Source organism: Chrysemys picta, chromosome 17 (assembly GCF_011386835.1).
Source record: "Chrysemys picta bellii isolate R12L10 chromosome 17, ASM1138683v2, whole genome shotgun sequence".
In the NCBI taxonomy this organism is placed as follows: Eukaryota; Metazoa; Chordata; order Testudines; family Emydidae; genus Chrysemys; species Chrysemys picta.
The window spans coordinates 11291116-11303715 of record NC_088807.1 but is presented as its reverse complement, the minus strand read 5'-3'; the positions used below and the strand labels follow the sequence as shown (position 1 = coordinate 11303715).

Here is a 12600-nt window from a genome sequence, read left to right as displayed (position 1 = left end):
TATCCTATCCTATCTCCTAGAACTGGAAGGGACCTTGAAAGGTCATTCAGTCCAGCCCCCTGCCTTCACTAGCAGGACCAAGTACTGATTTTGCCCCAGATCCCTAAGTGGCCTCCTCAAGGATTGAACTCACAACCCTGGGTTTAGCAGGCCAATGCTCAAACCACTGAGTTATCCCTCTCCTCCCCACCCCCTTGTGCAGCATTGGAAAAAGAAGTACTATGTAGTGGTCTACTTCATTAACTGAAGAAGATATGCTGGAGAGTAGGGATAGGGTGCAGTGTGACCTAGACAAATTGGATGATTGGGCCAAAAGAAATCTGATGAAGTTCAACAAGGACAAGTGCAGAGTCCTGCACTTAGGATGGAAGAATCCCATGCACCGCTACAGGCTGGAGACCGACTGGCTAAACATCAGTTCTGCAGAAAAGGACCTGGGATTTATAGTGGATGAGAAGCTGGATATGAGTCAGCAGTGTGCCCTTGTTGCCAAAAAGGCTTATGGCATATTGGGCTGCATTAGTAGGAGCATTGCCAGTAGATCAAGGGAAGTGATTATTCCCCTCTATTCAGCACCGTTGAGGCCACATCTGGAATATTGCGTCTAGTTTTGCCCCCTACCCCCGCCCCAAAGAAAGGATGTGGACAAATTGGAAAGAGTCCAGCAAAGGGCAACGAAAATGATCAGGGGGCTGGGGCAAATGACTTATGAGGAGAGGCTGAGGGAACTGGGCTTGTTTAGTTTGCAGAGGAGAAGAGTGGGGGGGAGGGGGGATTTGATAGAAGACTTCAACAACCTGAAAGGGGGGGTCCAAAGAGGATGGAGCTCAGCTGTTCTCAGTGGTGGCAGATGACAGAACAAGGAGCAATGGTCTCAAGTTGCAGTGGGGGAGGTCTAGGTTAGATATTAGGAAACACTATTTCACTAGGAGGGTGGTGAAGCACTGGAATGGGTTACCTAGGGAGGTGGTGGAATCATCACCCTTAGAAATTTTTAAGACCTGTTTTGACAAAGCCCTGGCTGAGATGATTTAGCAGGGGTTTGGACTAGATGACCTCCTGAGGTCTCTTCCAACCCTAATCTTCTATGATTCTATGATTTGAAATGTGATTCCTGAGAGAAGGAGGAAAGGAAAGTTCATACACAAGGCAGTATCAACCCTAACATTACAATTAGTAGCTCATAGCCAAAAAGTAGGATTTTCTGAAACATCCAAATCATTGAAAAGCACAGACTTTCAAGAGGACTTGTGCTGCTAAATCACTCAGACTGGGTTAAAATCCCACAATCACTGAATAAGAACATTGGGTGCAAAGCAACTTGTTCTCTCTCCTCATTATCACGACCATACATTTAATGGCAATTTATGCACAAATGTCTTTGAAAGAAGTACCTGTATTTTATGTTTCAAAGTGACTTTCCATGTAAGGCAGCCATAACTTGTTTTACCCCATGCTTATTTTCACAGTTGGAATGAAGATAATACCAGAAACAGCGTCTCCATGCCTTAGTTATGCAGCTTTACAGCTAAAATCAATCAGGTAATCGATCTGATTGCATTCCTAAGATAACTTGAAATTGTTAGCCTTTTTTTTTTAACTGGGGGAATTAATTGTACATAATCCTCATGGCCATTGGTATATTTAGGAAAGAGAAGGAGCTGGGGTAAGGGGGAGCTCCAAGTATTCATTTCATTCTCAGAGTCTCAATTTGGTAAAGGTCACAATTCAGCAGAAAAAAAATAGACTGCATACCAATTTCTTTCTGGAGTTGCTCTGCAAGAAAAGAACAAAAATTTCAGTTACTAACTATGCTAACATTGTGACAGATATGGCAATTTTCTCCCTTATAGTTATGAGATTTTAATGTATTAAATTTCTGAATCTTATTGGGCCAGGGGTTTTATGTAATTCCACGAGAGAGGGTAACCACAATCCAGCAGGAACTAAGGACAGTGTGTGTGTGGGGGGGGGGGAGGGTTACTGAGCAAATTCACACCCCGAGAGAGGCCCCACATCCAGGGGAGGCTCCCATATGCTAATTTAAACTAGATTCTACTGAAGCCAACAGAAATAGAAAGGACCTTTGTTATAACAGCTGGAGTTTACACCGACTCAGGGCCTTCTCTCTGATCCAGCAAATGGACAGGACTTTCTGTCAAGGTGTACAGGGAGATTTTTGGAAACCAGTAAAGTGCCTAAACTCACTATTGCTTAATGCTAAAAGTTGTCAAGTCAGCAGTCCATAAATTGGTCATGCAGTGGCCCTTAGCATAACCAAGGCAAGAGGGGAGGGGGGGTTGGGTGCCACAGACAGCGCAGCTTGACCCCACATCCTTCCTGATAAAAATGGTAAAATTGCTGATATATGCATTTTAGAAAAACTTGATGCTTGTCTATAATGTGTCTGACAGGGTCTCAAGGCGTGAACACTCTGAAAAAAACCCACATCTGGTTAAATTGATCAGAAGGAAACCTCTTGCTTGACCTTTAAAAAACTGCTTGCTTAGCAAGTTTTCTTTAAGGGATATGTCATTGTATTACTAATGTAGAAATAAGGGGGGAAAGTTTAAGGTAGCTGGACTTCTCAGAAGGGACTCTTCAGGGATGCTCCCTCCGGATGCATCTTGGGGTCCACACCGGCAGACGGAAGTCTGGCCAGCGGAAGCCTGTCACAGTGCCACACTCAGCTTCAGTAATTATCGAGGGTTGAGGGTGTTTTATTAACCTGTTGTGGACATGTGTAAGTGCTTGAGACTAAGTAAAGTTTAGCTTTAAGTGAAAGCACTCTTGTGTTGCCCTGTTTGTGCCAGCCATCTATCAGTTGGATGGCTGTGTCTCCCTTGATGTATTTCCTGACACCACCTCACACAGAGTAAAAGTTACTAAGAGCTTTGGGTTGAAAGAACCCCAGGTAACAAAGGGGAGGATTGGAAGCGCCGACACCAACCGAAGTTGGAGTTATAGTGTTTTCAAAGATGTTCATTAAAATGGGTTAGCTAACACGTTTTAAAACACAATTTTTTATCTAGCACAGACAGAATTTTACACCTTGAAAAATCCATTAGCATTGGCTAGGGCAAGATACTAAATTTTAGAGTAACAGCCGTGTTAGTCTGTATCCGCAAAAAGAAGAACAGGAGTACTTGTGGCACCTTAGAGACTAACAAATTTATTAGAGCATAAGCTTTCGTGGACTACAGCCCACTTCTTCGGATGCATCCGAAGAAGTGGGCTGTAGTCCACGAAAGCTTATGCTCTAATAAATTTGTTAGTCTCTAAGGTGCCACAAGTACTCCTGTTCTTCTTTATACTAAATTTTATAACCCAACTGACATAGGTTATTAATCTGATTCCTGAGAGAAGGAAAGGAAAATCATACACAGCCCAGTATCTCCCTTAAGGTTAAAATTTCCACAGGTTTGAGAGACACCCCTGGTTTGATCTGTATTCCCTCTTGTACATAAAATGGATTTCAAAAGAATTGGAACTTTCCAAATGGAAGAAGCAATGTTAGTGTGACTGCTATAGCTAATGGACAACACAATGATTGAGGGGAACTGGGTTCCCATGTCTGCCATAAATTCCCATATCTCCTTAGGACAGCAACCAAAGCTTCCTATTCTTCACTTTCCCCGTGTTTACAAGGGAGACAATAATACTCTGGGCCTCACAATTTGGTAGGTTGTTTCATTTATTATTGTTGAGAGTATGCTTTGAGCTACTCCGGTGGAGGCTGGTTGGGATGAGAGGAAATCCCTCCTTGGGAACAGGAAAGAGAATCAGTCCCTGCCCAGAGAAACTGGCAGAGCCTAAAGGGAGGGCAGCCTTGATGGGGTTTCTTAGGAAGCAGAGGCGGATTATTGAAGGCATTTAGGCATCTCAAAGTGCAGATAAGCACCTAGCTGGATGTTTTAAAGTGCCTAGGCACCTCATACCGACTGAAATCCAGAAGAAATGACTGATGTCACTTCTCCCATCTTGGCCCCATTTGAATAGTCTAGACCTAATGCATAAACAAGTCTGGCACATAGCACTGCTGTAGGCTGGGGCCGATAGTATCCCACAGGCAAGGAGGAGGATTTTCAAAAACACCCAAGTGAGCGAGAAATGGAGACTTTCCAGGGAACTTGTGCTCCTACAACACTCAGGCTGTCGAAAAATCCCACCAATATTGAATAAGACGGTTTAAGGCAGAGGTATTTGTGCCCTCTCTCCTCATTATGACCCACATGAATGTAATGACAATATATGCATGAATATCTGAGACAGACATACCTGTGTTTTATGTTTCAAGGTTATTTTCCATATAAGGCGACTACAGCTTGTTTTACCCTATGATTAGTTTTACAATTAGAATGAAGATAATGGCCAGAATCAGAGTCTCCAAGCTTTCTGTTTTGCAGCATTACAGCTCAAATCAATCAGGGAATTGATCTTTGTGCATTCCTAAGATACACTGAAATTGTCATCAGCTGGTTTGCTTGGGGAATGAATTAAACTCAATTCTCATGGCCAGTGGTGCAGTGAGGAAAGAGATGAAGGTGAGGAGAGGGGGAGAGCCAGAAACTTATTCAGAGCATTATTCTGGTAAGGAACAATATTCAGGTGAAAAAAACGGAGCACATACCTATTGTTTTCTGCAGTTGCTCTGCAAGAGAAAAACGACATTTCAATTACTGTGTCAACATTTCATTTGTTACCTTGCCATGAAGAAGCAGCTCGTTCTGGAGCCCAAACCCAAAATCTTTGGCCAGGCCCTCCCTATTGTATCATCACTGGCAGATGCATTTTTCAGAACTTTCTCCTTTTTCATTGTGACAATTTGGGTATTAAAAATGACTCCCTTTTTGCCTCCTGATCATTACCGGTAAGAGAATAACAGCAGCCTAAGATTATGCACATTTGCTTCATATTTCAAAGACAGGGAATCAGTATCGGTGTGGTGTGAGCAGGATTTTAAGCAGTTAACAAGATATAAGTAGATCAGTGCCTAAAGAAATTCAGTATGGGCTAACTCCCTGCTACACTTTATGAAAACCAAAGGCATTCTGAAAAATGTTTTTCAGGCATAGCACCAGTCAAAGTCCTTTGAGCTCTCAACAATTGCAGGATATGCCATATTTTTTTACTGGCCTGAATCTGTGGCCTCTGCCTATGTCTGCTCATAACTGCCCCATCACTACCTCCTGTCTAGTTCCCCTCTGCTTCAGTCCAGCCCACCAACCTGACTTCTCTTCACTTTCCTCCTTGTTTGCTCAGCAATATCTAGATCTTGCCATGCACAGCTCTGCTATCCCCACATTTCAATTTGGGGCAGGGGAGGGAGGGAGGGAAGGAGGCATGGCTCCCAGGCCTGTCTGCATAAGGTTTTCAAAAGGTTTTTATTTCAAAACAAGTGAATTGTCCTTTTAAACTTCTGTGCTGGGTGAGTGTAAATACTCAGAATTTAAGGGTTTGGCCTCCAAAAGAATAATATATTTTATGCATATTCATTTTTTATTTTAATATATTTCATTGAGAAATCCAGTAACAGAGGTTGATGCACTAAACATATTACTAAAATATTCCATATCTAATCAGAGAGAAAAAAAGCCCTCCGAAAACAAAACTGTAGGTCAGAATCTGCTCTCAGTTATATAAGTTTAAATACAGATTAAGTCTATTGACTTTCACAGAGTTATATCCAAAATAGATTTTTTTTCTCAAATAAACACTGAACATTTGGGTCCTTTTTTTTGTCCAACTCAGCCATTTTATTGATAGTTGGAAGCAAAGTTACAGAATCTGTCCTGAGTTGCAGTTGTATGTTTCCAGAAAAATGTTTTGCAGTCATTGGAATAATTCTGTATTTGAACTTGCATAATTGAGCCCAAAAGCTGGTCCAAGATTTTGGATTTTGAGTTATACATTTCTTATTATACATATGTATGAGGTTGTCAATTGGAGTTTTCTTAGAGTTAATGCAGAAGGGGGAGCCTTTTACTGCAGAAATAAATATTGCTACCCTTCCATTATTATTGGTGAGATTTTAGTGACACAATCTCTAGGAACATTTCAGAGCCGTGGTTCTCACAGCAAGTGTACCTCTACACCTTGCACCTATTTACTAAGAAATATTATTGTAGAGGGAGCTGCTATGGATCCTTATATTTAGGTTGCCTAATTCTATTATAAAATACTCTGTGATGTTTTTGAGAAGTTCTCACATCTCCATTGTTTGCATTAGCCCTGAATCAGGGGAGAAAATCCTTTGACTATGAATGCACCTTTACTTTCTTTCATTAAATTCTTTCAGGTTTTATTGAGATATAAACTTTGAGTATATATTAAACCCCACAGTTCTTTTATACATATATCAACCAGTATCCTTTTTCTCTAGGAACCAAAGTGTTCTGTATCTACAAATTTAGTGTTCTCTACTTTTCAAACTAGAAAGTTCTCTGTAATTATATTAAACTTTAGTTGATTACCAAATGTTAGAATATATGTAACCAGTAAAGGAGTGTGTGTAAGCCCTTGCTCTGAGCATGCTGACCCATACACATTGTATCCAGATGTGCAGAGTGGGGCTACTGGTAATATGTTTATTCTAAGATGTGTTTTGTGACTGCTGCCATAATAAACCACTACTTGATGTTTAGGTCTATAAGAATCACTTGTTGTCAAAGATAGATCAATTGGCAATGTTTTAGCTTATTGGTTACATAAGCTGAGATACCTGGAACTCACAGTGAGACCAATGGTGGAAAAGGAACTTTTTGTCCTGAACAATATATATGAAAAGGTATTTGGGGTGTTTGGAGTACATCGAGCTACTGCCAGCCGAGTAAATGCCCAAGACAAGGGAATGTATAAGAAGCTGATCCTTGAACCATTAACTGGGAATTTTCCGGCTTCATAGGGCTCTCGGTCGGAACCTGCCCAGTGGATCAGAGCCCCCCAACTTCTATTACATGTTCCAGCCAGGAGGCTCGGGAGGCTTAGACCAAGTATTTACCAGGCTCCTGCCAGAGGCCCTGAGTCCCCCTTATTGCAGTGACCTGATCCAACAGGCAATCTCAACGATCATGTGAGGGGGCGTACCAACCCTGCACTGGGCCAATGGTGGTGGCCCCACTTGACATGCTGGGCCTCCTGTGACCGGGAGTAAGTCTAGAGAATAGGAGGGGTGCTCTGCATGGGTAGCTATTGAGAGTTGGTGGGGAGAGCTGTTCCTACCTGCTCCTTGTTCCAATCCCAGACACCACAGTGACCTCTCACAGCCCCTTTGCATCCTGCTCACGTCTCCATCCTCCCACCCCACAAACGCTCACAGTTTACAGGGAACAATATACAGGGGCTGAAACATACATCAGATGCCACAACATTTCCATTGGGGGTGTTAAACCCTAGTACACCCTGGCTATGCTGCTGTTAGTTAAACCTGCACCCAGGGAAGATGTCCTGATTCCTGAGAGGTGTTCCATAGGGATTATGGTTGTACTGACTATTCTAAATGTCTAACTTTAGGAAACAGGGAAGGGGCCTTGATCTGTCTAAACTCTGATTTCTGTCCCTCTTGTGCCTCAACAAGCAAGGGCCTGATTCAAATCTCATCCAAGGCAATAGAAAGACTTCTATTGACTCAAATGGAGTTTGGATCATGGTTGTTTGTACCTGGCTCACAAGGAAACTCTGTAGCCAATCCATATCTGCTAAAGGACCATGACATAGTGTCAGAAGAAAACTAGAACCAGAGGAGAACAGAAACAGAAGGTTGCAAAAAGAAAGAACAGTAACAATGCCTGAAGGATCTCACCAACATGCCATTCTTCAATGCCCCAAGAATTTGAGCTTTGACAAACCTTCAGAATAGACAGACTGAAAACAGTGTTTTGCAATATTTCAAATTGCAAGAAAGCTTCACAAGGAAACTGGAGATATACAGGTTTGGGGAAGCAGGCTGAGCATATCTTTAAATCCTTGAACTTTACTGAAGACAGTCACCAAGAAGACTACGAAAGGCTTCTGCCTATGTTTGATGCATACTTTATACCCCAGCGAAATGTGACTTATGAAAGACCCTGTTTCCACCAGGGAAATCATGAACCCTGCACCCAACTCTGCAGTCAAACATGACTCTCAGCCAGCCGGGAAAACAGAAGATTTATTAGACGACAGGAACACAATCTAAAACAGAGCTTGTAGGTACAGAAAACAGGACCCCTCAGTCAGGTCCACCTTGGGGGGTGGGGAGCCCAGACCCTAGTTCTGGGCCTTTCCCCATTTCCCGAAACAACTCCAAACTGACACTCCCTCCTCTGGCCTTTGTGTCTCTTCTGGACAAGGAGGCCACCTGATCTTTGTCCCCAACACCTTCAGTTGGCACCTTGCAGGGGAAACTGAGGCACGTACACAGTATTCAGAGAAAACATTAAGAACATTCCCACTTCATCACAACAGGTGCAACAAAATATAATACTGTATATTGAAGCAGACAAGTGCTGCTTCTGACTTTCCACTTTTAATTGACGCTTGTAATCTTGTGGTGCCGATGAGTTGTAGCTTCATTTTATCCCAGCAACAAATTCTTGATTTGTAGGACCACTAATAATCAACAATGCATTTTTCTGATAGTGATATTGTGCAATAAAGAGAAACATTGCACTTAAATGCTTACAGCTTCCAGTCCATGTTTACACTAGTTAATAAAATATATATACCGACTTACAGGGCGGGAGCGGGGGGGGCAGCACCATTTTGGGCACCACCAAAAATTATACAAACCTGCCGCCTATGTCTCATCTGTAGTGTGGCAGCCATGATGGGCCTAGTGAGAAAGGTGGAAGAACTTGACCTAGGATTCAATGATTTTGGATGTTTGAAAGGAGATTGAGTAGCAATCAATTTAAGACACAATTTCTAAACCATGCAGTGTACAACACCCCTACCAGAAAGAGCTTGGAAGAGATTAGCCGTAGATTTATGGAGATTCAGAGGACATCATTACCTAGTCATTGTCGACTATTTGTCCAAGTATATAGAAATAATGTTCTTTAAAGATACAGCATGTGGCAGCATTATCGAGAAAATGAAGTGCACTTTTGCTTACTATGGTGTTCCAGAACAACTAGTGTTGAAAAATGGACAACAATTCATAGCAGCAGAATTTACATCAGTGTGAATGAAATATGATTTTGATCATATGACTAGAAGCCCACATTACCCACAATTGAATGGAGACATTGAGAGAGTCATACAGATAGCCAAGATAATCCTACAAAAGGAAGAGCCATTCTTTGGTCTTCTGAGCTACAGATCAACTCCAATAGCGGCCACAGGTTATAGTCCAGTACAACTCCTTGATGGGAAAACAACTCAGAACAACTCCTCCAACTTTAGAAAAGTCTCCAAGGTGTCCAGACATGAAAAGAATAGCCAAATTGGATAAATAGGCTAAAAGAATTTATGGTCACTTTTACAACAGATGCCTCTCTGAGTACTGCTGGATCTAGAAACCTGGTGGACAGCATGTGTGTCAAATTGGATGGAGAAAAAGGATGGACAACTCCAGCTGTCATAAAGAAAAAGAATTCAGCAATCGTATAATATGTGATTGAGACCGACAGTGGAGAGTTCAACAGAAGCCATCAACATCTACAGTTTGTTCTTAGCAAGAAAAATCAACACAGGAAACAAAAAGAGGAGTCAAGGACACTAGATTCCCCCACAGCCATTCATTGAACTAGTATGATTCAGAGATTCTTAAGAAACTGATGCATAGTAAAATTCAAAGATAGAGAGACAGTGTAAATTCTGTAAAAGTTAGGAATATAGAATGTAAAGGGGGAGATGTAATGAAAAGTAACTATATTATACTTGTCAGCGACTTTGTGGCACTGTGGTAGAATACTTTATTTAAGCTAACCATCCACATACCTGACAGAGCATTCAAGGACCTCATGATGAACACATCTGATGTGTTCCTCTCTAAGAAGGAAGACCTGGGGGCAGACCATATCTAGTATGGTAGCATGACACTCCTGTCTGGAACAGTTTTAGTTACTGGGAAGATAATGCAAACCATGATAGTTGCATGTGCATCATTCCAATACTGAATTGAAATGTTTAGGCTCAATAACTTACTCCACAAACTTGGTATATGATTTTCAGAAGCTCATAACTATTAATAGTCCAAACCAAACTCCTCTTCCACGGCAAAACTCATCAGCCAGGACAGTTGCTGTAAATAATTGGAAAACTCAGAAAAGTTGACCACAGGGCTACTAAGAACTTTTAAGGGGGGGTGGGGGGACTACATACACCAGTGAATTGTCACAGATTTCTCAGTCAAAAGAAAGAGTGAGAAAAGAAATAACTAGAAAATAAATCTGCTTTGGTCATAGAAGAATGTTGGCAACATTTAGCCCAAAAAGGGGCTGTTTCAGAAAGTTATCAGCTTTTGAAAATAGGACCCATTTTCCATCCTTCTGTGTTGTTTGGTCACTCATGTATGGGCGGTAATCTGAGTATTATGTAGTGGTCTACTTCATTAAATGAGAAGACATTATTCTTACCTATTTGAGTTCTCGGTTCATCATGTTCTGAAAGACAGACATGCAAATTGTCAGAAAAGATTAATTCATGCACGAGTTTTCTGGTTCCTAGGACCTTCTTGCCTGGGACTTTCAATCCAATTCCCAGTGAAGTCAATAGAAGCAGTAGGAGCCATTACTCAATCACCTCAATCTTTCAAAATATACTACAATATCATAGAACACATAGAGAATCACCTCCCACTGTGGAGATTCCCAACATAAACTGGAATTTCTTCAGCTTTTTAAATATTACTGAGATGTGGATGTTGTTCTGTAGTAGACCATGTTAATACCTTTTTTAAAGTTGCTGACAACTCTGTTGTGTGTGTGTGTGTGTGTGTGTGAATACTAAGCTCTTTTCCACCATAACCAAGAAAATATCATAAACATGGTTTGAAAACTCATAAATCACAAAAATTTCTAATCCAGTTGGGATTGATGTTAAAAAACCCACAACATATTTAAAGTTTCCTCTTCTTCAATGATAACTCTCTGTAATTGGGGCCTGAAATAACCAAGTTCTCTTTCCCCTCTTTTCTGTCAATATGGCTGAATGAAAGAGAACCCTGGATGACCTGGTAGAAGTTATATACGAAATCTTACCTGCTTCTGAAGGTTTCGCTTTTTCTAAATAGGACAGTAAACAGAAAAGATTTCTCAATCATTAACTGTGTTTCTTCTTTTGTCAGTGCTACAAAAGGCCATGTGCATGCATGAGCAGATACACACACGCACAGAGAGCCAAATCACGTTTTCACTTATTTCTATGCCAAACTCTTCTTGACTTCAGTGGAAGCAGGGTGGCATCCAGACTACTAATTGAAAGAATCCCCACAAATCTCAATCATCAGCTGAAAATACAAACCTGTTTATCTGATTTAGCCTTCCTGCTATACGAGAATAGCAAAACCAAATCAAACACTAATAGTAAGAATGTTTGGGGTTGGAGGAAAGAAAGAGAAAAGGAGATTTTATTGTGGTGACTTTAGATATTCTAAGGTACCCAGAACACTAGAGGTGAGAGAGAGTAGATTAAACAAGTAAAAGAAATTAGCATCTTATTAATAGTAAACATACCCTACTATAAACTCCTTTTTGATTTCTGAGGTATGACTATTCAGCAATCACAAGGACTTTACTAGGAGTCCTGAGCATGCAGCAATTCTAGACTCTGAAGCATAAACTGTTCTGTAACGTCATGCTTAGATGAGGGAAATAGGTGAGGTGAAACACTGGTTCCAGTGAAATCAATGGCAACACTCACAAGGAGACCAGAATTTAAAACATGTTAATTCAAAATGGTTAGTTAACATATTTTAAAACATAGTTTTTGATCTAGCATAACCAGGATTTAACACCTTAACAATTCCATTAGCACCAACGAACTACTACATTTTATCATTCAACCCATTTTTAAGCCTAGACATGAAAATGATTCCTGCAAGATGTAGGAAAGGAAACTGGAAACTTTATACTCATGCTAGTATCTATCTTAACATTACAATTAGTAGCCCATAGCCAAAAATGATTTTCAAAAACACCCCAAAAGAAGCCAAGATTTTGAAGGGGACTATAGCTCTGAAATCACCCAGGCTGTCACAAAATCCCACCATTATTGAATAAGAAGGTTTGGGGCACAGCTGTTTGTGCCCTCTCTCCTCATTTTCATACACACACATTTAATGAGAATATACACACAAATGTCTGAGACAGATGTACCCATATTTTAGGTTTCAAAGCTGTTTTCTCATATAAGGTGGCTACGTCTTGTCTTACCCTATGATTATGTCCATAATTAGAATGAAGTTAATGGTCGGAATCAGAGTCTCCAAGCTAAAATCACTCAGGCAATTGATCTTACTGCATTCCTAAGACAAACTGAAATTGTCATCTGGTGGTGTACTTGGGGAATTAATTAAACTCTATCCTCATGGCCATTGGTGCAGTTAGGAAAGAGATGGAGGTGAGAAGAGGGAGTCATCCAGGAATTTATTCAGAGCATTATTCTGGTAAGGAACAA

General features: G+C 41.0%; 1 protein-coding gene across 3 annotated transcripts in view; it reads right to left on the bottom strand.

Annotated features, from left to right (window-relative positions):
- LOC112060585 (butyrophilin subfamily 1 member A1-like) overlaps positions 1–12600 on the bottom strand; it is a 98755-nt gene that overhangs the window by 26724 nt on the left and 59431 nt on the right. For all 3 annotated transcript variants that reach the window (XM_065571442.1, XM_065571441.1, XM_065571444.1), the window contains 4 exons: positions 11184–11207; positions 10560–10586; positions 4631–4651; positions 1756–1776 (listed from right to left, as the gene is read on the bottom strand). In XM_065571442.1, the coding sequence (XP_065427514.1) occupies positions 1756–1776; positions 4631–4651; positions 10560–10586; positions 11184–11207 (93 nt within the window). The remainder of the gene's footprint in view (positions 1–1755; positions 1777–4630; positions 4652–10559; positions 10587–11183; positions 11208–12600) is intronic.